Source organism: Typha latifolia, chromosome 4 (genome assembly GCF_019914945.1).
Source record: "Typha latifolia isolate L0001 chromosome 4, TyphaL0001v2, whole genome shotgun sequence".
Classification (NCBI taxonomy): domain Eukaryota; kingdom Viridiplantae; phylum Streptophyta; class Magnoliopsida; order Poales; family Typhaceae; genus Typha; species Typha latifolia.
In genome coordinates, this window is record NC_133089.1 from 9,915,556 (window position 1) to 9,940,247 (window position 24,692).

General features: G+C 35.8%; 2 protein-coding genes across 2 annotated transcripts; one reads left to right on the top strand and one right to left on the bottom strand.

Moving 5' to 3' along the window:
* The first annotated feature begins 3,960 nt into the window (after nt 1-3,960).
* LOC140787532 (eukaryotic peptide chain release factor subunit 1-3) lies at nt 3,961-9,196 on the top strand. Its single transcript, XM_073136501.1, has 2 exons — nt 3,961-4,179; nt 7,532-9,196. The coding sequence occupies exon 2, from the start codon at nt 7,572-7,574 to the stop codon at nt 8,883-8,885; it is 1,314 nt and encodes a 437-aa protein (XP_072992602.1). The 5' UTR covers nt 3,961-4,179; nt 7,532-7,571; the 3' UTR covers nt 8,886-9,196.
* Nucleotides 9,197-11,150: 1,954 nt separating this feature from the next.
* LOC140786607 (beta-glucosidase 8-like) lies at nt 11,151-22,698 on the bottom strand. The gene is made up of 11 exons (XM_073135171.1): nt 22,378-22,698; nt 17,724-17,782; nt 16,229-16,304; nt 16,029-16,100; nt 15,846-15,933; nt 15,191-15,434; nt 12,385-12,500; nt 12,089-12,306; nt 11,947-11,978; nt 11,619-11,721; nt 11,151-11,543 (listed from the first exon to the last, which is right to left on the bottom strand). The coding sequence occupies exons 1-11, from the start codon at nt 22,604-22,606 to the stop codon at nt 11,272-11,274; spliced, it is 1,509 nt and encodes a 502-aa protein (XP_072991272.1). The 5' UTR covers nt 22,607-22,698; the 3' UTR covers nt 11,151-11,271.
* Nucleotides 22,699-24,692: the final 1,994 nt, after the last annotated feature.

Below are 24,692 nucleotides of genomic sequence, written 5' to 3' on the forward strand. Positions count from 1 at the left end.
AAAATAATTTTGTATATCCTATTCTTTTCCTTACACTTAGAGAGTGAAAGAGGATCATATATGCCTAAGACAATATACAAAGATTATCAAACATAGAAATGCAATTACTAGAGAAAAAGAAATACAAACAATCTAACGACCTTAATTGATACGTATAACAAGAAATAAAATTAACAAAGAACTAACAATCATATGAAAAATTTCAACAAAAAGAAAGGGAAATGCACGCTGCACGTACATATATACGGTCAAGGGATGGGATCCCACGTTTGGCAGGAGCTATCACAGCAACTGTTCTCCCCAATGACTTGGCTGAAGAAATTGGGGAAGCAAATAGGCCCCCAGCACTGATCCCTTACATTGTCCTCCGTCGGGACGTATCCCTGGAAGGTGGTTTCGACACCATCATACATCTTGCTGACCCCACCGTCTCTTTGGAAATCGAACACGCATGCATTTCGGCGGTTGTTGCAAAAATAGTTGTCATTGGTGGGGGATCTGAATAGTAGAATCTTGTGTGCCCAACACCCGTCTCTACTGTGGTAGGTGCAATAGACCTCAAAACTTTGCGCGAATATGACCAAAGGGAAGGTGATGCTCACGTTGTTGTGCGGCTTCACCATCACAGTCGTCGACCACCTATGGGTCGTGTAGTTGTAATCATGGTAGCCTCTACAGTGGAGCTCAAAAGGGCCCTCCACTTGCTTCTGGTTATTTCGGATGGTCACCTGCTGGTAGTGCACGAGAATATTGAGAAAGGGAGATGATGAGGGTGCCCTCGCATATGGGACCAAGAAGGAAATCACGATGAGGATGAAGACTATAAGGACGAAGCAACAAATTACTCTCTTCGAATACATCTATATATATTTTTTAATTAGATTCACTCGGTGGCGTGTTGAGGAGGGGGAGACGGCGCTTGTTGTACGTGCAAGAGATTGGATAGGGAATTAAATAAACACGCTGGATAAGTTGGTGAAGTTGGATTTATAGCCAACCTCAAGAAAGAGGAGTTGTAGCTAATCTTATCTTTTTTTAGTTAAATGCTTCATTGTGGTAACAGCCCATTCTTTTCCGTTTTGACAGCAAAGAAAGTTTATTATTAGACAAGACACATATATAATAAGCATATTTTTTGCATCATGGAAAATGCATACCCACTCAACTTCTATGTTCTATATCTTGATGTTTCAATTAATATATAATTGTCAAAATATAAAAAGATTGAAAAATAATGTTTTGTCATATATATATATATATATATATATATATATATATATATATATATATATATATATATATATATATATATATATATATGCAACGCTATGGATACCATGACCGATCACTATCGAGAAAGAAGAATTTTTCTAAATCCCTTCGGGTCAGCGGGGCCTTCAAGTATCCAAAATAGGCTGGGGTCTATTTTGAATGTCGAGATGTATTCAAGCGTTCAAAAGGTACTACAAATGTCACCAAACCAACTACAAATTATTGGTGAAAACTATCCAGATGGTCATTTTTTAAAAAAGAAACAGCCAAAAAAGTTTATTTAATTCTTTTAATTTTACATTATATAATTTGGCCCCTCATTTTTTCTCCATCCTAACTTAATTTCCGCTTCTCCTCGCATGTGTCTTTGAAAAAAAATCCTCACATTAACTTTTCCCAAAATTTATCACAAAACATAAAAAATTGTAACCTAACGAAATATGAAAGAATGACATTTATTAATAAATATTTATTATGTTCTAAACCTGATTTTTAAAGTGCCAATATTACCTCGAATATTTATTAGGATGACTACTTTTCTTCTCGCTAAAGTTTTTCAAATCAAAGAGAGAGAGATCTCAGAGAAAATAAAAGACTTAATTTGGTGCTATAATATTTGTATACAACTACTATAAGTGGTTTATTTTCAATCTTATAAGAATAAAATTTCTCATTTGAATGTAGTAATTTTGTTTATAAATTTCCCTACATTGGTACTTTAATCAAGAAGAGGAAAACATAGTTGTCGCTAGTTTTGTGAAGGCTGTAGCTCGATACCATGAGGCAGTATTTATTGCTCTCGGGTCAGGAACTGATGCCACCGAAAGATCTGAACACCATCATGCATACTTAAACCCAAAACCTTAAGACGGGAGGGGGGAGAGAGAGAGGTCCAAAATCGTGATCACAACTTTCCTAGATGAAATGGATCCACAATCTTACCTAAGCTATTATTTGGAGAAATTCTTCAAAGAGTGGAAAATATAGCAGGCATCTTCATTACTTTCCTGCACATAGAAAAAAAAGAGTGAAAAATATAGCAGCTCGGGTCACAAAAGAGGAAGAAGATGATGGGGCACTCGACTACCGTTGATGGAGAGGAGGAGAGGAATGAGAGGACAGCGGCTGCGGTAATGAAGAGAGGAAGACAATTAGGGATTTTGAAGGGGTTTTTCTGGAGGAACAGATCGACCGTAAGAAGCGCACTGTGAAATATTTGAGGGATTTTGTTTTCTGATCCGCATCCCAATCCTGCCTAATATTTGCCCTATTTGCGTCTATTACTTTTAAGTATTTACTAGCATTCAACAACTACCTCTAAATATTTGAGCTTTTTCGGCAATTAACAAATGCCGGTAATTGATAAATAATGCCACATTTCACTTTAAAATAGCCGCATTTTTAAAAATATCACTTATTTCCATCTTTATGGGCATGTATAAATTGCTGGAAATTATGAAGGGCATATAAAATATCTTCTAACATTTATAAATGTCGGTATAACTTAGATATAACGATATTTTGTTCCTAATTAGTGGCATTTAAGAAAATGTCACTCAAACAATATTTATACCGGCAGTTAGTGATAAATGTCAGGTGAAATTAACCTTTAGTGGCATTTATTCGACCATTAGAATAATAAATGCCACTAAAGAGAAGCCTTCTTTTAGTCAAACGTTGATTGTGTTTTCTTTTTAGATGAGTAATAGATAAAAATCCTTTTAGCCCAATCATCCTTCGTAATATAGTTTTGATTAGAAATCTGATGCAGTTAATTCTTATCGATAATAACTATCTAAACAAAGCATTATCAAATATAGATTCTTATATGAACTACGTTAAATAGAATACTGACTATAATTTTGAATTTATCATTAATCTTAAAAGTAATTCCTAATAGTCTCCCACTTGGTTTGTATAACAATCTTGTATTTATACTTTGATATAACGAGCATAAAGCATTAGGGGTGTAAATTAGCCAAGCCTGAGTAAGCTGGCTTCGGCTTTAGGCTCAGGCGTGACTCGAAATTACTTTCGAGCCTTTAAATTTTGCTCAGGCTTGACTCAGCTCAACTCGAGGCAAGCTCGAGCTAAGCCTAACCAAGCCCAACATTGATGGATGAGGAGGTCGCCGAAAGAGAACAGAGGAGATGGGAGGAGGAGAGGGAGGAGATGGTGATGGCTTGCCGATGGAAGCTGACGGAGAGGAGGAGGTGGCGAGGGCTTGTCGATGGAGGCTGACGGGGAAGAGGAGGCCGAATGGGTGAGGGTGGGGTGAGGGCTATGAGTGAGGGTGGGGTGACGGGTGACGGGTGAGGTGAGCGTGAGCGTAATGAGGCAATAATGCTTATCGAGCCTATCAAGCTGAGCATGAGCGAGCTGGCTCTATCTCAGGCTCAACTCAATATTAATTACAAGTCAGTTTCAGCAGCTTGGGCTCGGCCTAGCTCTAACTGAGCTGAGTCGGACTCGAGCTTCAGCCGAACTGAGTCCGAGCAAAGCTTGAGCTGCTCGTCAAGCTTGACAGCTCTATAAGGCACACAATCAAATTAGAATATGCCACACCTCTACCAAACAGTAGACAACCTATCAACGATTTAGTTGTTGGGTCCGAATTGTGAAAAAGAAAAAGAAAAAAAACTGGCCTGAGTCTGACTCAGGAAACAACGTGCACACTTCGACGGACTCGAGGGACTCTGTTTCTGCAGTCGGCCCGAGAACAATTTTGTTCCCTCCGTCATTATCCCTAATCTCCGTCCGTCTCCCAGGGTCAATTTCGGCAATTTACAGCCGCTTTTGGGACTCTCTCTGGGGAGAGTCATTCGTCATCTTCTTGGATCTAAAGAAGAAACGCGGCGGCCGAGCCCTTCTCGTCGTTTTTCTGGCGTCGCCGCTCTTCTTGCGCGGGTGATCCTTCTCCCTCTCCTTTGAAACCAATTTGGGATTGGTTTTTTCTGTTGAGTTTTGTTTCTTATGCTTTCGGTTGCTTTTCCTTTTACACGTGAGAATCATTAGATGCATAAGGTTCGAAGAATGGGTTTCTAGGATTGTTGGATTTGGAGTTCAGGATTCTGAACCTGTGGTTGTTTTGAAAGTTTAAGCTTTCAGGTCTCGTTTAGCGGTACAATCTTTGAGAAAACTTTAGTTGTAATTCATTTCATTGTATCATTTATTTTTATTTTATTTGGAACGTAAGGTTGAACGAATGGATTAGGTTAATGGATTGTTATGTAGTGAATGTTGGAAACTTGAATAAATTATGTTTACGGACGTACGCTTCTGTTTTCTGTCATTGTGTCATTGTGTTTTTGGTTTGAGCTAGCATGTGTTTTCTTCGTGGTCTTTGTTATTTCTTAGTTCTGTTAATGACTTGTTTTAAGTTCTAACCGATTAACACACTAAATTGGTTACTTATGTTCTTCTTGCCTCGTTGCTTTATTTTAGTTTTTTTTCTTCTATTATGTGAAGGAAGTGCATCATTCTTTTGTTTTGACAGAAATGTATCTTGTTGTCTCTATATATGCTTCTAGTCATCATCTCTATTTTTGTTTTCATTTTATATCTGGACTATAAGTTTCAACGGTTTGATAATTTCTGGGTCTCATCTGTATCAGTTTAATTTGTTTAATGCACTCAACCAGACCATACATGATTGCGATAGACCTACAATGTTATGATCTGACGATTTCTTGTGGAACTAGAAACATTGGTTAGTTAACCTTGACAGTTGAAAGCCCATTTCCTTACAATTTTTCATTCTAGTCGCAATGGTTTTCATTCTGAATGTAATGATACATTCCTCAAATTAATGTAAAATCACACATGAGGATTGAGGACAATAAGTTGATTACAATCATTTTGCCATTGATTTAGATAGTCAACAGCAATAGCAGCTCCCTGTTTGGGAAGTTCTGAGTTTTCTTGTGGTGCGCCCATTAACGTGAAATTGTTTCTGATATTGCTAGGCCACAGTACTGAAACTGCTATTTTTCTGTCCACCTTTTCCCCTTCTTGTATCTCAAAGCCTTAGATATAGAGTTTGTATTGTAAATGGAATCCATCATAGAATTTGCAGAGAAGATAGTTATTTACCTCATAAATATGGCTCCTCTTGACCAAAATATGTTTATGAGGTTTAGCACTCTGGCATAGCTTGTAATATAGATTCTCAGATTCTCCTACTAGAGGTTTACTTTACACTTCACATTGTTGATATACTGGCTAGATATAAGCTGAATTTGTATTCTCTAGGAAGTTAAGAATTGCTATTCTTGCTTATTTAGAGTATTCATTATCGGCTATGCTACTTTTATGTATCTATAATTAATGCCAATAATCTTTTCAATAACATGTAAGAAATAAGAAATTCCTTTTTCTTTCTTTTACAATGAGTGGCACTCTAACAGAACTATATGACCAATATAGATATGCAGCTAACCTCAAAATCATGAGGGAAGATGCTTAATATGTTTGTCCATGTTTATTTGCACTACTGTGCTGTAAACACATTCTTCATCTCTTTGATTTTTTTATAATTACTGCTATTATTCTATGTTGTAGTGTTAATATTCGATTGTCTTAAGTAGGAGGTATGATGATAGGTATGTCTATATTCCAAAAGATAGTCACAATATTTGGGTTGGCAAGGTATTAATTACTATATATCTGTGAGTTGGATACATGTGCATGTGCACAATGTTAGAATATGCAACAAAAACAAAACCATAAAGGAATCAAGATGAAATGCACTGAGGCATACTAAAATATACTGTATAGTTTCTATCTTCTATCTCTGTAATGGTGCAACTAGCTCTAATTTGTTGGTTGGGACGTTACTCACTTTTGTTTCATGGGATCTCACAAGTTATGATTCGGAAAGTTCAAATAGAGTAACCCATACTGGTTTTTAATATGTATTATGACATAAATAAGGTTAAGACAGCCAGGAATAAACATCATCACATAATAAATTTTCTTTTTGTACGATATTTGTACAATCAAGTTATTCATAGCCCTTTCTTATGTTGGTACACTAGTTCATAGGTAGACAAAATGGAAAGAAACAAGTTTCCATATGTTGGTACTTTTATCCAATAATGAAGTACTACTAATCTCGTTGGCTCCATTAGGCACTCATTTCAAGTTTAGTTTTGATTTTGTGTTAAGTTTGTTCTATCTACTCACTTAGGAAGGACTGCCTCTCTTTGATGCCATACAACTATGCATGTATAATATTCCAAGTACATTACTATAATTTGTTATCTGAGGAAGTTCTTTTCTTCGAAGTAATAGAAATGAGCCACATACTAACTATGGTTCCTAGTTTCAGCCGATCCCAAGTGGGATCAGCCGTAGCCAATCCTGATCCCGAGCTATTTTCGGCCAGGTATCGGTCAATACTCGATCTGTTTCTGATCGGGCTGATCCCGACCAGGACAGGTATGGTAAGAGGGAAAGAGGGGGGAAAAGAGAGAGGGAAAGAGAGAGAAAGAGGGGGAGGAAAAGATGAAGGAAGAGAAAGAGGGAAAGAGAGAAGAAAGTTTGTAGGTTGCGGCAGTAAGAGTGAGGGAAGAAGAGAGAGAGATACGTGGAGAAAAAAAATAAAAAACTATGTTAAAGAGGGATAGAGGTGGTAGTCGATGAGGGTGAGGGAGATAGAGAGGATAAGAGAGTTTTTTTTTTAAGGAAAAGAGTTAATTATAAGAGAGAGTTGGTGGGAGAGAGAGTTAGTGAGAGAGAGAGTTAGCAGAGGAGAGAGTTTGATAAGAGAGATTTAGTGAAAAAGAAAGTAAGAATTTTTTTTATTTGTGTGGGAGAGGGAGAGGGAGTGTTAGTGGTAGAAAGGGGGAGAGATAGAGATGAAGAATATAGTATTTATTTTTTAGTTTTTAAATTTTATATATGAATAATTTATATTTATATATTGTAATTATTTTTTCTAAAAAGTTTAGAATTTTTTTGTATTTTAAAAATTATTTTAAAATCTAGGCCGATATTGCCGATATAGTCGATATGTATCATTTTTTCGAACTATAAATCCTGATTCCGATACTTGGAATCTTGATAATAACTAGTTGCATGCATTACATCTACAGGGTTATGTTGTAGATGTAGATGATAAAGTTAGGTTTTATTTCACTTGCTATTGCACTTTCAATCAGTTTATCTACTTGTCAATTTTTTCCTTTTAAGATGCATTGAGACATACCTGCTTCAGCATCTCATACTGAATCAATGGTTTATCCTCTGATTTCTGCAGGTGATTTAATAAATCTTTGGTCTCTAGCATCTTCCCCAAAATGGCGGATGGTCATGAAACAGATAAGAATATTGAGATATGGAAAATCAAGAAATTGATCAAGGCACTGGAATCTGCAAGAGGTAATGGCACAAGCATGATCTCTCTCATAATGCCTCCACGTGATCAAGTCTCTCGTGTCACCAAGATGTTAGGTGATGAATATGGTACTGCTTCAAATATCAAAAGTAGGGTCAATAGGCAATCTGTTTTGGCAGCCATCACCTCTGCCCAGCAGAGGCTGAAACTTTATAACAAGGTTCCTCCCAATGGACTCGTTCTCTACACTGGAACTATTGTTACTGAAGATGGAAAAGAGAAGAAGGTCACTATTGATTTTGAGCCTTTCAAGCCCATTAATGCATCGCTTTACCTTTGTGATAACAAGTTCCACACTGAAGCTTTGAATGAGCTTCTGGAATCTGACGATAAGTTTGGTTTCATAGTTATGGATGGAAATGGAACCCTTTTTGGCACATTAAGTGGTAATACGCGTGAGGTGCTTCATAAATTCACTGTTGATCTTCCAAAGAAGCATGGGAGAGGAGGACAATCAGCACTTCGATTTGCACGGCTTCGGATGGAAAAGCGCCATAACTATGTTCGAAAGACGGCTGAGCTCGCCACCCAATTCTTCATAAATCCAGCCACAAGTCAGCCTAATGTATCTGGACTAATTCTTGCTGGTTCTGCTGATTTTAAAACAGAATTGAGCCAGTCAGACATGTTTGATCCTCGTCTTCAAGCAAAAATACTTAATGTGGTTGATGTTTCTTATGGGGGAGAGAATGGTTTTAACCAAGCAATTGAGTTGTCAGCAGAGATTTTATCAAACGTAAAGTTCATACAGGAAAAACGGTTGATAGGGAAGTATTTTGAAGAAATAAGCCAAGACACTGGCAAATATGTTTTTGGTGTGGATGACACCCTAAAGACTCTTGAAATGGGTGCTGTTGAGACTTTGATTGTGTGGGAAAATTTGGATATCAACAGATATGTGCTGAAGAACAGCGTTTCTGGAGAAATTATCATAAAACATTTGAATAAGGAGCAAGAAGCAGACCAGAGTAACTTCCGTGATCTAGCTGCCAATGCTGAATTAGAGGTGCAGGAGAAGTTGTCTCTTTTGGAATGGTTTGCTAATGAATACAAACGTTTTGGCTGCACACTTGAGTTTGTTACCAACAAATCTCAAGAGGGATCACAGTTCTGCAGAGGATTTGGCGGTATTGGTGGTATCCTGCGCTATCAGCTTGATATCAGGTCATTTGACGAGCTGTCTGATGATGGGGAAGTGTATGAGGACTCTGATTAGAAGTGAGCCAAGCAGTTATCATTATTTATCCAACAACCTTGCAAAACTGCTCAATTTTGCTTGCAGATCCTGCTTTTCATGTGTTATCAATGGTGCTTAATCTTTCTTTTCATCATCTGGTAATAGATTTAGTTGTATTCCTGCATCTTTAACATGTAGTCCAAATCATCGATTTGTATCACACATCTGATCACTGGTATATTTGTTCACTGAAGATATGTTTTCTTGTTCAGAGGCAGATTGTTGGGTAAGTACATTTGATGGATCATTTTTGTGTTAAATCATAGAAGATCTAGACTTCTTGCCGTTTAGTGTTGTTCAAGGCCCCTCCCTCCAGCAATGCAATATTTTTGCTGTATGCCACTTATTTACTGCAGTTTGCATGGTTGCGCTAATTACTTGATTCATCTACGCTTTTCAAACATTCATAATGAGCATTGCACTTGCATATGTTATTTCTAGTTATTGGCTGAGTTTTTTACTATATAAGTCTGGTCCTAATTTTTTTAAATGTCTAATTCATTTCAAAACTTAATAACGAGATTAGGTGTGTTAAAAAATACTAACTAGTCAACATTTATTAGATATAAATTGTTAATTGGGTCAGTGATTATATTGAAATTTGAAATCCTCCAGAACTTTTGCTATAAAAAGTTCTCCCTCAGACTTAATAAATTTTTTAAAGAATTTCAAACTTATATATAATTTGCTAATTCAGTTAGTGATTTATATTTAAAAATTGCTAATTAAGTTAGTGATTTCTAACTAACCTAGTATCTTATTTAAGTTTTGAAGTCTACTAAACATATAAAATAAATATTTGGAGGGCTAGTTAGGACAAAAACTCTTATTAGCCATCTTAATGTGATGCCTCCTAGAATAGAATCGTGGTATGTTTATCTTTGCCTCGTTTGGCATTCGTATTCAGAATCATCTTTGTTTTGTTGTCTCTCTTAGACAGAGTAAGCTGTACACTGGAAATTCTTTTCTGCAGTTTCTAGGATGTTCATATGAGGCATACATCTAATGTTTTGTTTTGTTTTGTTTTGTCATCTCTTAATTCATTAGGTAGGATTATCAAGGTGTACTTTTGTGAAGAATTACCCCTTCTGTCATTAGGGAAATCAAATCATCTTTTTCTTATGTGAGTTAACTTTGGTTACTATTTAGAGAGAATTGCTTTGGAACGTTCGTAGTTAGGTAGTATAGCAGCACAGCTACTTTTAAAAAATAGGGAAATTTTATTTCACTCCCTCCTCCTTTGCCTTATTTCTGTTTCGACCCTTCATTTTTCTGCCCCGTGCTTTTTATAATGTCCTTAAAATAGCCTGGAACATGACGAAACACCATTTTTTAAAAAAAATTTTTGGTTTTTAAAACATAACTTCTAAACTACCAAAAATGTCCATCATAATTTACTAATCTCTATCGTGGGTGCTCTACCGTGAGTCATCTCTAATTTCTCACTGGGTCTCCATGGGTCTCTCTTTGGGGCAAGGAGGAAAATATCTCTAGTGCAAGAAAGAAGATCATCTCTATTGTTGGTCTCTCTCTAGGGCAAAGAAGAAGATTAACTCTACCGTGGGTCTCTCTCCTACGGCAAGGAAGATCATCTCTCTATTACAATTTTATTATTCTTCAATAGTTTAATATTAATTTTATGTCACATCAGATATAATTATTATTTTTTATATTAGTATTGAACTAAATATTAGAATAGCTTATAGTAATATTGGCTCTCTTGTTCTAGTATTAAAAGTGAAAATAGTTATATCACCCTTATTCCCGAGTGATCACAAGCCTAAACAAATAAGGAAAAGCAATTTTATGAATACCATTCAAACAATCAATTTTTTCATATGCAGTCAATCCTCTCAAATTACCTCAAATCAATTAAATCCAACTAAGATGCTTCTATAGTGCCTTCTCATGAAGTTAGATTATCAATTCTATTTATTTCTTGGAATTTGGATTTCACCTTTTCACCTTTTCATCACCAACACCACAGTTACCTCACATCTTAACCATTGTAGAATTACTCTTTCCTACTCTATATATTTTTTTGAACTAAAATGGTCTTTCTCCGCTTTTAGGGCATTCTTTTTCCACTCGATAAATCAATGAAAAGCAAAGTACTTACCTAAGCTGGTAAATCACCCTAAACAATAAATAATTAATCTAAGATGAATCTGGCGTCATTTAACCATGCAGTCTCAATCTAACTAAATTCTATAGAGATATATATTCTTATCCATTTATAAGTCCTTTGAGACAATGCCATTCATAGATCAATTCATATAAACTGCTAGCTATGCAGAGCTAACATGACATTTGTACCATTATTCTTCAAGGTAATAAATGAAGAAGCTGCAATTGATTACAATTTTTATTTCCTCTGGAGCATGTCCCTGAACCAGTAAGCTGACATTTTTGGATATCGCTTCAGGTCTTGGAAGTCGACGTAGACCAGACCGAACCTGCAAGTGTAACCCGACTGCCATTCAAAATTATCCAGCAAAGACCATGCAAAGTAGCCTATCACATTGGCACCCTCATCTATCCCCTTCTTGAGTTCTGTTATATAGCTCCTGTAGAAGTTCACCCTTATGGTGTCATTCAAGGCCTCAGGGAGAGTGACGTTGCCTGGTTGATCCATACCTATTGGACATTATTGTAGCAAAACCTTTGAGCTTAGTTGTTAATTATCTAATGTGATCAATGTTTTGTTCGTACCATTTTCCGATATAATGATGGTTGGATTACCATACTTCTCCTTGATGTAGTTCACAACACCGTACATTCCCGTTGGTACGATATAAAGCCAGTAAGAGTTTGCCTGCACATAGCTTTCCATTTCTTAAATAAACCATCACAATATCACTTCTAGGCAAAAACAAATAGTTACTAATGTTCCTACTTAACTTGCCATGACTTGACCTATCAGTTACAGACAACTTGATTCAAATCTCAACTTGTCAAGTTTACTCAGTGAATTTTCAAATTATGCAGGATTGTAACTAGTCGACTAGTTGAAGACCATAGTGGAGATCAGATAATTTACCCGCGGTCCAATTGGCACGCCATTACGTTCAACTGCATTGTTAAGGAAATAAATAAGAAAAATATAATTTCTACTATGAATATCAATAAAAATTCAGATTTTCTGGCCATTCCGAAACATGAAAATTATTGAAAAAACTTACAAACATAATCAACATGCCAGTCGGCTGAGTAGCTGTATGGTGTTTGCAGACTCATGTGTGGGTCTTTCATGTAATAAGATGTGTACTGATTGATTCCTACATAATCTGCAGAACCTTTAACCAACATAACTTCTTCTGGAGTGAAATTAGGAAGTCTCTCTTTAACTATCTCCTGCATTATCTGTGGATACTGTCCGTTTATTATCGGATCAAGAAACCTGAAATTTTAAATATCAGTGTTATGCTTCATAGCTATTAGTTCTTAATTTGAAGGTTCCACAAAGATAAGCTCTTACCAACCGACGTGGAAGTCCCTAGCCCTTTGAGCTGCTGCTTGGTCATCGGTGGAGTTGGAAAGAGGCTCATACCAATTAAAATCCAAAAGAATCCCAATCTTGCCCTTTTGTGTAGCCTACAAAGTAGTATTGTTCTTGTTCATAAATCAGTTACTGTGCAATAAATCAATGTCTTTATACAATGAACTAGAGAAATTAACACTAGTCACCACATGTTCTGAGTGAAAAATAAAACTATTCAAATACCGACTATTTGGATTATAGATATGTTATTTGTTGACTGAACTTGCATCACATGTACCAATCATAGGAGGACTCACTTTTCTTGATAGTATTCAAAAGTCCCTGCCAGGATAATGGGGCAAGGAAATATTTTAAAATTATACTATTAGGTCTCACATGTGAGATCTAGTTTGTAGATCTTAGACAATCAAGCATGTCGTCTACCGAGTACATGTAACCATTGATTACAGCACTGATTTTTCAACCAAACACGATGACCAATTGTTTGAATCAACATTTTCTTTTGTACTAGGTTGAATTACTATCGCGGCACGGTCATCAGTAGGGTAAAACTAACTTGTCTCACGATGATCTAAAACCAACTCGCATTCCCTATTGCTAGGTGAACAATCCAACACTTGTGAATTCTGAAGAGATGATATCGAAGGATTTTGTCGACTAACAAGTGCTGATCCTCTGAATGGTATAACGCACGAATGTGGGTGAAGTTGCGAGCACATAGTTGTACCCACAATATAAGGTGAATAGCGATGTGTTGAGTCAAGGTTTCATATGATTATTTTCCACATAAAGATGCAACAATGGTGATATTGATATTTATGAGACAGGTCACACAATTGGGATCTTTATCTGTGCCATGAAAAATCAGTCAGCTATTCAATTATTAGGCTTAGCAAATATTACCCTCAAGTTCTACCACTTCTCTTGAGGTATTCCTCGATAATTCTTGATACATCTTTTCCATGAGGACTTGTGACTGATCAACTTTCCCCATATCCCTGAGGGTGTACTCGATGATAATTTGATGCTCTCATGTATGTTTTGTGTGCATTTATGCTTTACACACACATGTTCACACACTAGTCCTAAATCTTCAGCCAAGGATATGTACCACTTGCTGAATATCAGGCTTCACTTCTCGACACCCCTTGCTGGAACTCAATGCAGATTTAACTTGGAAGAAAATTATTTTTGTAATGTAAATTATGTAATGGATTAAAATAGAGAAGCCAGCTTGCGTGATGACAAGGCTCTCCATCATGAGCCCTATTGGTGCTGATTCAAATAATGATAGCTAACCTCTAACAGAAGTTTCTTATACCTTAATCCTCCTACAGCTTCATTGGCAGCAACCATGTGCTGAACGACCCTTGCTAATGGGTTAAACTAAGGTCAAGTTCGTCTTTAACACATAAACATGGTATATGAAACCATATATGAAATCAATAATGGTTGGAGACATAATGGTCGGAGAAAAGTTTTCCATTAAATCTTTGGAAATATAGACTATAGAAGATATACGAAACCATATATCGAGTTAAATGTACCTGATGCAGAATTGCAGACTAGGATATTGTCACATGTACGTAGAAACCATTTAAAATTTTAATTTGGTTATGATTAAGTAAATGGAATAAACAATTAAACTAATTAAATCAATAAACCAGAGCAATTCACAATTAGCTATATTTCAATTTAGAACAAAAATAATATTGATATTGTTAGGTTTTTAATTATTGGCAATTGTGTGCAACATATTCTAAGTGTATTTTTACATGTATATGAGCTTTATACAAGTCTAGAATATCTCTGGTTTGAAGAATTGCAAGATTATTGGAGAAAAGCTGTTGAGTTCACACCGCGTTCCCAAACGCATTCAAACGTGGGTACTTGCGTTCACACAGACCGAGAGCTGCGTTCATAAACGCGTTCGAACGCGGGTACTTGCATTCACACAGACCGAGAGCTGCGTTCACAAACACGTTCGAACGCGGGTACTTGCATTCACACAGACCGAGAGCTGCGTTCACAAACGCGTTCGAACGCGGGTACTTGCGTTCACACAGACCGAGAGCTGCGTTCACATAGAGCGAGAACTGCATTCACAAACGCGTTCGAATGCAATCTGAAGAATTCAAGTTGTCGCATTCGAACGCACTCGGGCCCGTTCGAACGCACTTGAGATCAAGTCATGCCGTTCGAACGCACCCGGGCCGCGTTCGAATGCACCAACGAAGTTTGAAAATATTGGATTCTCGTGAGTACAGATAAGACTTGGATTTGGCTCTATCTTGGAGATCATATATAAGGATTGTGATGCCCTATCTCTAGGGTGGTTCAAGAAGTATTTTTGAAGGAGACTTCTTGAGGCTACATCGGTTCTTCAACTAATAAGATTCCACTCATCTACAAAAATTAATCTTTCGTCTGAAGGGCTATCTAGACGAAAGATCAATCTCGAGGGGTTACTGAGGTTGGACTTCAATCACGAGAAGCAGTAAATCGTGGGTTCTAGCGAACAAGACTGAGAGGAACAAAGTCGTTATGGATCGACGGGTTGTTTTGCGAGTCAGTCTTGTAACTGCTACTATTCTAGTGATTGGTTTTGATCCGAGTTTGGATCCGTGGTTTTTTCCTGTTTGAATTTTTCCACGTTAAAATCTTAGCGTTCATCTTTGCTTTCATTCTTAATATTTCTACGGACTTTTACTTAAGCAAACGAGTGATATCAGTGCCTAATATTTAGATACATACTTGTGTCTAGGGGTTTTTCAGATATTACCTGATAATTATCACGGTATCTCTTAACTGCTGTTGCATGAGATAAGATAAGATGATGGGCGACGATGTACGGCTCAGTTGAGGAGTTTCCACCAGCTGGGCAGTTAGTGCACCTTAAAGGGGGATGTATGCCCTGGTCATAACCAAGTGCTGCCATTATCCTTGGCTCATTGAAGGTGAACCAGTTTTTTACTCTATCACCAAATATCTTGAAACAGAAATCAGCATAATCAGCATATAGATCCCTGCATAAGATAAATTATCAAAGCAAAGTTTCAGTCCACTTCCTGTAATATTCTGCATAATCTATGCAGCATGACAAGGCCTTATGGTTTGGTTAATATCCTTAGTAAAAATCAAATATATGTATAGCATTATCAAATCGGTATGATAATTTCTTTCTTCTTTATGCTATTCCTGTGAGTATGAATGCTAATTTACAGAAATTTTCTTTGAATTGCTAAATGAGTACATTGATTATTATTTTTTCTAGCATATCTCTATTCATGAAGCATAGTCTGCAATAGCTTCTATAGCTGCCTAATGAATTTATCAAAAGACAACAAAAGTTGCCTACCATGGCATGCCAGAAAGAGCCACAGTTTATACGATATGAAAGAATAGCTAAAAGAGCATTATTGCAACTCTGAACTTACACTATCTTTGGGTTTAACCAACCGTGATACTTTTCCTCGAGTGCAAGAGGGAGATCATAATGATGAAGATTTGCATATGGAACGATGCCTATTTTCAGGGAATAAGTCAGTGACAATTGTTTCTTAGCTCTTGGTATTCTGATCTCATCAAAAGATTTTCAAATTCTTTTCCTATCATTTTACCTTGCTGAAGCATGTAGTCTATCAGCTTGTTGTAATATGCTACACCTTTCGGATTAACTCTTCCCTCTCCCTCTACATAAAGGGATGTCACCACCAATTACTTTCAATGAAATCTTCTAATCTGGTCTTACCAACTCATTTCAAGTAAAAAGACAAGCATGAACTTAATCTCAGAGCATCAGAAAAAAAGTTTTGTTTACCTGGAAAGATCCTAGACCATGAAATAGAGAACCTGTAAGCATCAAAATTCATCTTTTTCATGATATCCACATCTTCCTACAATATAATATCCATCACTGAGTTGTTGAACTTACTTTAACAATAGAATGAAAATAATAAGAATTTGAATACTATTTGAGAGAAGTAGCAGTCATTTTAAATGCTTACATCACTGTAAAAAATAGAATGAAAGATTTTCTTACTTCAGACTTAAGTTTTTTTTGTTTTTTTTTTGGTTCTGCATATAGATCTGCTGGATTGATCATGTGAGTACTTAGTTTAGACTGTTGGTTTCTAAAAGAGAAGATAGACAAGACAGAAAGTGTTGGGGAATAGATGGATATGAGTACTAGAAGAGGAATATGAGTGGCAAAACCTATGGTTGGGTAATATTTCCGTTTGTATCCATGGAAAAGGATAGGGCATAAGCATCTACATAAGTTTTTTTTCTACTTTGTCAACTAGAACTATATTGATAGTCGATTTGCATAGATGACAGTTTCTATTGATCCTAATCTAAATCGGCCAAAACTGATTGGGACCTACCCCATCCAAACAAAATGGCTAATTTCAGAATTGGATCGGTGAGATTGGCAAAATCAGCCAAAATGGCCTGACATGGGTTGTTTAAAGATTTTGGTCAGATTTGACCTGAAGGATGTCAATAATTGATGTTTTCAGTTGCCTTCATTTCAAAATTTTCACATTTTACCCTCTCTCTCTCTCTCTCTCTCTCTCTCTCTCTCACACACACACACACACACACACACAAAGAGACATGCTCTCCTACCACCCCTCAAACTTTCTCGATCTTATTTGACAGCAAATCCGATGACTCTGCACTCGTGTCAACTCGGGGTGAGTGTTTTTTCTCTCTTTTTTTATTTTTCCTCTTTCTCTCCTACTCTCTAACTCCATTTTTGTCTCTCCTTCTCTTACTAGTGAAGGGAGAAAAAAAAAGATAAATCTCTTTTATCTCACTTTTGCAATAGTAATTTACAAACACAGAAATTTACCAAATTCAATTTAGAATTCATTATAGTTTTGAGTGAGTACATTTTTATTTTGTAGGCTTAATACGAATAATTTTGTGTAATTAAAAAAAATTATTCAATATCATTGTCTAATATGAGCCACCAATACAACCAATATGTATCATTTTTTCGAGCGGCTAATATTAATGTTTGGAAACTTAGTTGATAGGTCAATCAAAGGCCAGTATTCATTATTTGTAGTTATTTATATAGTTTACAAATTGCAAATCAGGCACATGCTAAGGGAATGTATAAGAAGATCAATCAGTTTATAAACATTGTAAGTTTTGTCCAATAATTTTGCAAGGAGCTAATCTCTAAAGTTTCTTTTTCTTAGAAATGAGTAAATAAAGAACAATATTTCATCCATCTATATAGTAACATTAAATCATTTAAGTTATTTTTACAACAGATTTAGCATACTTTGATTATTTATGAGTACCTTGTAGAGATGATACTCATTAGCCGTCACGTCTGCCGTAGCATTTCCTGGAATATTCCCTGTTCATATAAATAAAACAATTTTAGATGAGATTTACAATGAACATATCCTTAATCTATAAGGAAAACAATATCTTGGAGGCGTTATCATACAAGAGCATAAAGGGTGACAAAGATTTGATATTAGAGCCATCAATTGGTCTCTGATGTTCTAAATGAGTCAAGGCAACTTAAAAGTAAGTTATTTGAGTCGTTTCTTATTTTCCTTTTTTATTGATTGAAAGTGTTCTGGATAAACAAGTTAGTACTCGATCAGGTAATGGCAAAACAGTAAGCAAGCAATGACATGGAGTGGAATAGGGCAGCATTGATAGGTTGACCACCTACTAAATAGGAGCAAAATAGTTTATTAAATGAGAGAGAAGCACTTGCATTGCTAGGAAATTACACTAGTCACAAATATTAAATTTCTGCCTAGCAACCAAGTGGATATATTAGTGATATTTCTCTTGAGATATTATATATATGATAACTTATTGATGCATCATCACATTAAGCCAATAAAACCTTATTTTTCTAGTATTCTGCATTTTAGATTTCTAATCAATACTTCTTTCCATCTATATACGTTTTTTCATTTAGTTTGAATTTTGAAAGATAAGACAATTAGGGAAATTACTTAATACTACTGAGTCCATCTATTATTGTTTTCATTGTAATTAAAACCAAGGTTCTCAGTTTCGGCCGATCCCGATCCTAGCCGAAACGGGTGGGAACGGGTCGGATCCGACCCGGGGGACATCAATAATTGATGTCCCCACCCCCCCCACCTGCCTCTCTCCCTTTTCTCTCTCTTTTCCTCTCTTTCCTCTCTTTCTCTCTTTCTCACGGATCTCTTACTCTCTTTCTCACCGGTGACTGAATAGTGAGTAGATCTCCATCTCTCCGGTGATCTCGACCTCTGGCGACGTTATCCGACGACCTCCAATGAATCTTATTTTTTTGTCATTTTTCTAAATTTTTCTGCATTTTTAAATAATATTTAGAATTTTATATAATTAAAAAATAGTCCGATCCGATACGAACGGCCGATACGTATCGTTTTTTTGGACGGCCGATACCGATCCCGATCCCGATACTGGGAACCTTGATTAAAACTTTCTATTTTTCATGAGTTAATTAATTGGAAACTTTCAATTTAGAAAAAGAGGATTTTACCAAAATTTGTGATGTATCGATAAAATTATATGAAACATCATAAGGAAGTTCTTCTCTAATCTATTAATTCTCACAAACACCGGATCCAAGGTATCAACTTTTGAGAAACACAAAAGTTTGCAATTGAGAAAAAACTTGAATTTTAGTTGATAATACTACCAAGATAAAATTATATTTCACCACTCATGGTTTGGCCTGATTTCAAGTTACACCCTTTTACTTTAAAATTAAAAACCCAACCCCCATATAGTACATACCAAATTGTAATTGTTAGATTTTTCATACAAACTAATAATACAAAGACCAAACTACCCCTACCATTTTGTAATTATAGTGTATTTATAATGGGTACTTAACTCTTTTCACATTTTTATTAACAGTTGATTAATATTTGCAACTTTGAGTGTGTTTTGGGAGGGGCGGGCGGAGGGGGCTGGTTAAGTGCTTAAGTTTATAATACATGGGTAAGACGAAATCGACCAAACCACAAAGAATTCAACTGTAATTTACCCTGACATCTATGAGTGAATACGATAAATACGATACAGGGATATGGCAAATCATTGAAAAACAGGATACAATCATACAATACATCTAGTATACAAGAATAAAGAAATAAAATAAAATATTATATTATATTCTAATAACAAACTATACATGCTTATTTGTAGAAAGTAAAGGATAACATATACATGTAGGACTAAGAAACACATGAAATATACACATTTTAAAACAATATATGAAATGTGCAAATTTCCATCTAAGTAACTAAATATTGTCACATCTCTCTACTCTCTCTCTCTCTCTCATAGAAGAAAAGAAAATGGAGATAAAAAATATCCAAAATATATAAATTTAATTACTGACACGTAGCATCCCTATATATTCTAAGTCCAAAAATCTAAGGCTTAACATATGACTTAGCTTCTTGGCAGCAAAAGAAGCAAGTCAGTCACGATGGAATTGTAATCTAGTGGTGGAGAGGAGAAAGGACTAAGATGAGTTGGCAGAAGGGCGGAAGTGAATGGATTGCAGCAATATTTTGAAAGGCGGCCGCGGTTGCAGGCAGTCACTCCACCACCTAAGCGGAAGGTGAGGGACAAAGTGGTCTAGCATTTTTTATATAGAAAAAATTAAAAATTATTATATATGAAATATTATTGATACTAATAGTATATATATAATTTGTAATAATACACTACACTAGTTAATTCACATTTCACATCTTAAAAAGTAAAAACGTAATTATTGTACACTAGTTGCAGGCAGTCACTCCACCACCTAAGCGGAAGGTAAGGGACAAAGTGGTCTAGCATTTTTTATATAGAAAAAATTAAAAATTATTATATATGAAATATTATTGATACTAATAGTATATATATAATTTGTAATAATACACTACACTAGTTAATTCACATTTCACATCTTAAAAAGTAAAAACGTAATTATTGTACAGAATCAGTAAGACAATAATAATTATTGATATAAAAACAGTAATCAATAATCACTAATCAGTAATTACTAATTACTTCCTCCAGTTAATTCAGCAACTATTTACTTAATTAGCAACTAGTTAGTAATTCCTCCAATTAATAATGCCAAACTATGAAAAAAATTCAGTAACCTTAATTCACAAACTAATTCGCAATTAATTCCTCCAATTAATATCTCTAGTTGCCTAACATAAAAATTAAAACTAATTGAATATTTGGGCAATCAATAGTTCAAGAGTATGAAAAAAAAAGCCGGAGAGGGGTTTAGCGTTTTCACATTTTAATTGATTGAGAAAGTGAGCAAGGGGGAGAGGGGGTTTTTTTTATATAAAATGGTTAGTTACTTAAACTTGATCCATTAAATTGAACCCGACCTATTTCAACTTGATTCACTTACAGGCGAGCAAAAGCCCGCTTTTTAGCGCCTGGTCACCATGTAACAAACTGCCTTATACAAGCCCCAACCATGTTAGTGGGGTAGTTGGTTTGCCGCCATGACCGCTAACCTTAGAGCTGAGACTTAGCTTGAAGGATTTGGGCGGAAAGGGTGACATAGTAGACAAGGAAGCCAATGGGAGGAGAGGAGGGAGATTGATGCCTTACGTGAGAAGCCCGTCAACATTAAGAGAGAAAAGGAGGGAGCTGGAGCTAGGAAACGTTGTGTGTTTTATGAAAGGATTGAGTTGATGCTTATTATTCCTTCTCACTCACCAATAACTTCACGGGTTAAAAGGATAAGGCTTAACAGGTTTAAACCATTTAATGTACCCAATATTCACCTAAAATAACTAATAACCTAAAAAATATATGTCAGTCATATTTTTTACATATCCGATCGTATCTCAAATTTATTCGGTAATTAAAGTGAATTATTTTAGTTCGGATGCTCTAAAAACGTATTAGATACGTGTCCAGAGAGTATCCGACCCATATTTGATATAGATTCTAAGTCCCATTTTGGAGCATCCTTTCTACCCAGAATGGCATGATCACTAATTTTGAGCTGAAAACAAGAATTTGACCAAAATTCATCCGAGTTCATAACCTTTAGTTGTGATGAGTTTTGATCAGCAATGCACCTTCATTGTATTACCCAATCTTGTTTAATTACAAGCTCGTCACAGCCTGTTTTCCACTCCAATTCTATGAGATTTAATTTCAATCATTATCTCTTGAATAAACCATTAAATGAGATATCAATTTTGCGTAGATCCAATTAGCACTTGTCCCTCTATCAATTTGGCAGTCAATGAGTAAGGTAGTGCCAACCTTGATTGTTTCATATTGGGAGTTGGTGCAAACGATTTTCCAAAAGGGTGTGGTTTACTTTCGAGCGCGCCTATCTGGGTGGACCCTCAGATGCAAGAACGTGCATACCCAAGAATGACTCACATGGTAAATTAGGTGGGTGGGCCCTTTAACGAATACTACATTCAATCTACTCTCTATAGAGGTAGGAAGGAGGTGCATAATGCATTGGTACATTCGAGCTGGAACCCCTTTTTTCTCACTTCTAGAAGCTATTTATCTACTTCATTATGTTCCATCTTTAACCTCCCACTTGTTATATCTCATATCTAAATTGATGAGCCATGAACCATGAACCATTTAGTTCTCACTTTTATTACCAAAGAACAGCATACATTTAAGATACGTACCATACACTGTCAGTGCTTAGGTAGCACTTATAGATTGGGACCAATTAAGATAATCAACATGATCTACTTTTACCCAGGATTGGCAAAAGAAATGACAAAGTAGTCAAATCTGAGGCAAAAAATCACTTCCAACTTTTGGCCCCACAAAACCATTACTACCTACCAACTTACATGCATCTCAAATTCCTCTGTTATCTTTGTTAATCCAAAAAGCAAAAGAAATCAAGACAAGATAATTGAACTTAAAACAAGATGAAATTATAATAAATAAAATTAATAAATGAACCTGGGGTATGGACGAAGGGATCCCAGATGGAGGGGCCACGGCCGGCCTTGAGCGCCATACCCTCCACTTGGTAGGCGGAGGCGGCAGTGCCGAAGACGAAGCCATCCGGGAACGCGCTCCGGCTCAGACCGCCGGTGTCCATCTCCTGTGGTTGCTCTGCTACTACTACTGCTCGCCATTCGTAGTCGAGTAGGAGGAAGAAGAAGAAAAGAGAAGGCAGTGGAGTCATCCTGTCGCCTCTGGAGGACGAAGAGCGAATGAGCTCCGAGATGTTTATATAATTTAGCTTACAATAGCTCGAATGATGACTCCCAGCTTTGTACGTACTGCTGTATATAGAAGGGTTGAACTATAAATAGCACGAAGCCAGGGTGTTCATCGTAAAAATACTAAAGTTTAGGTTGGTACTTGATAATGTCCTAATACGGTACGAACAGTAATTTCCAAAATTTACTTGAACGCTGTATTAGATGATTTGTAGCCAGTCCAAAAACAGCCTTAATAGTAGTACCTACCCTACCTTCTGGATCCCAGCAGTTGTGGCTGCAGCAATCTATTGCATGTACAGTACCTATATAGATAGGTTTTCATCAGAAAAGTACATTTTACCTTTACAAACTAACTTTAGTAAAATCCATAAGCCCCCTCGGTAACTTCAAATCATTATTATAAAATAAATTATTTAACAATTTAATAGTTTGAACTTTAGATTAAATGATTCTATATATTAGTTAAAATTCGATTGACTTAAGTTACTCTGTATCTAAACATAATTAACCTTTTGTCTATTGTGTATTTAGTCTTTTAAGGTTTGAATGCTAGACAAGAAATTACTTCATGCTCCTCGTATACTTGTGAATTGTGATGACAATTAATTGTGTTCAAGTACTCTGCACACACAGTTTAATGAGAGAAGCATCCCAATGAATCCAACATCATGATTAACGTGAGCATAATTTGAGAAATATGACAATAAATGCAGAGATGCTATTAAAAAGAATTAATGTATCAGAGGGTCCCCCATAATGTTGCGTCATAATATCCTAGCGAATAAAAAGTGCTTGATTACTAAAAAAAAGTTTAAGAAATTACTTATGAAAGTTTGCAATATAAAAGAAGCAATGATTTTAATGACCAATATGGTGATCTAAAGAATACAGCGATAATGATGATATTTATTTTTCCAATATTTCTGCTAGTAGCGTGTACAATCTAATTTGGTCTTTCTTACAAGATATGATTTGGAATAGATTATGCTGACACGGAATTAATTTTAATAATTATAATAATAATAATTCTAAAAAGTTTCCGTGATCCGTAATAACTTCACGGGTTCCGTGTCGCCAAATGTTTGGGTCTTTCACGTGAGCATCACATCTGCACGTGAATAACTCGGAAGAAAAGACCGTCGTTGATCTGCATTACTAGTGGGGATGGATAATTGGGCATATATCTTTGCAGAAGTAAACCAGCGAGGCACTTCTTTGGATCCTCCGCAAGTTAATGCCTCTCTTTTGTTTGTTTTAATCAAAGAATTCCTCAAACTAGTGGGCGTCGATTAGGACCTATTCACCTGCTAGGCATTTTAAAAAATAAAGTATTTTACACACAAGATAATTAAGTTTGACCTGTCCAAATCCTATCTAAACCCAACTGATTTTAATAGGGCTAAGCACGGCCCGAGTCTCATTTAAGGACGGCCTAACCCAAGCCTGAGATGGTAGTGGGCGGCACAAGCTAAGCCTTTGCTTGACAGTCCGATCCATTATTATCATCTATGGTCCGACTAATAATGTATTCATATTCTTATATTTTTTTAGTAAACTATATATTAATATATAAGTATGTTCTTATAAAAGATGATTAAAATATTTTTATATAAGCCCATTAAATTCGGCCCAATAAAATATAATATTTTTTTATATTTAACTTATTATATTAGACCCATTATACTTAATCCAAACCTAATATCTAATGTAGACGTTAACGGGCTAAAATATTCTAACCTGGTCCGACCTCAGCCCGGCCCGCCATTGGTCATATTTTTGACACTAAGGCAAAATTTGCATTCGTTCCTATTTTATATTTTCATTACATATTCTTCGTATTTCACTATTTTCATTCTGACTAATTTATTCTCATCCTATCTTTTAAAAAGTTTTGGATAACTTTACTTTTTATTTAATATAGTAAAACATGTGATAAGACATGTTTTCTATTTATAATCAAAATATAGAGAATTTTGGAGGAAACTCTCATTATTATTAGTTGAGACTAGGTGTGAGATAAGAACTTGTGGCTATTATTTTTAATTA

Bases quoted from the DNA above. Each gene is read 5' to 3' on its own strand.
- LOC140787532 (XM_073136501.1), top strand. From the start codon at position 7,572: ATGGCGGATGGTCATGAAACAGATAAGAATATTGAGATATGGAAAATC.
- LOC140786607 (XM_073135171.1), bottom strand. From the start codon at position 22,606: ATGACTCCACTGCCTTCTCTTTTCTTCTTCTTCCTCCTACTCGACTAC. The intron at 12,307-12,384 runs GTAAGAGCTTAT...TTAAAATTTCAG, and splicing joins AGGGACTTCCACGTCGGTTG to GTTTCTTGATCCGATAATAA. The intron at 11,722-11,946 runs GTAAATTATCTG...AGCTATGTGCAG, and splicing joins GCGTGCCAATTGGACCGCGG to GCAAACTCTTACTGGCTTTA.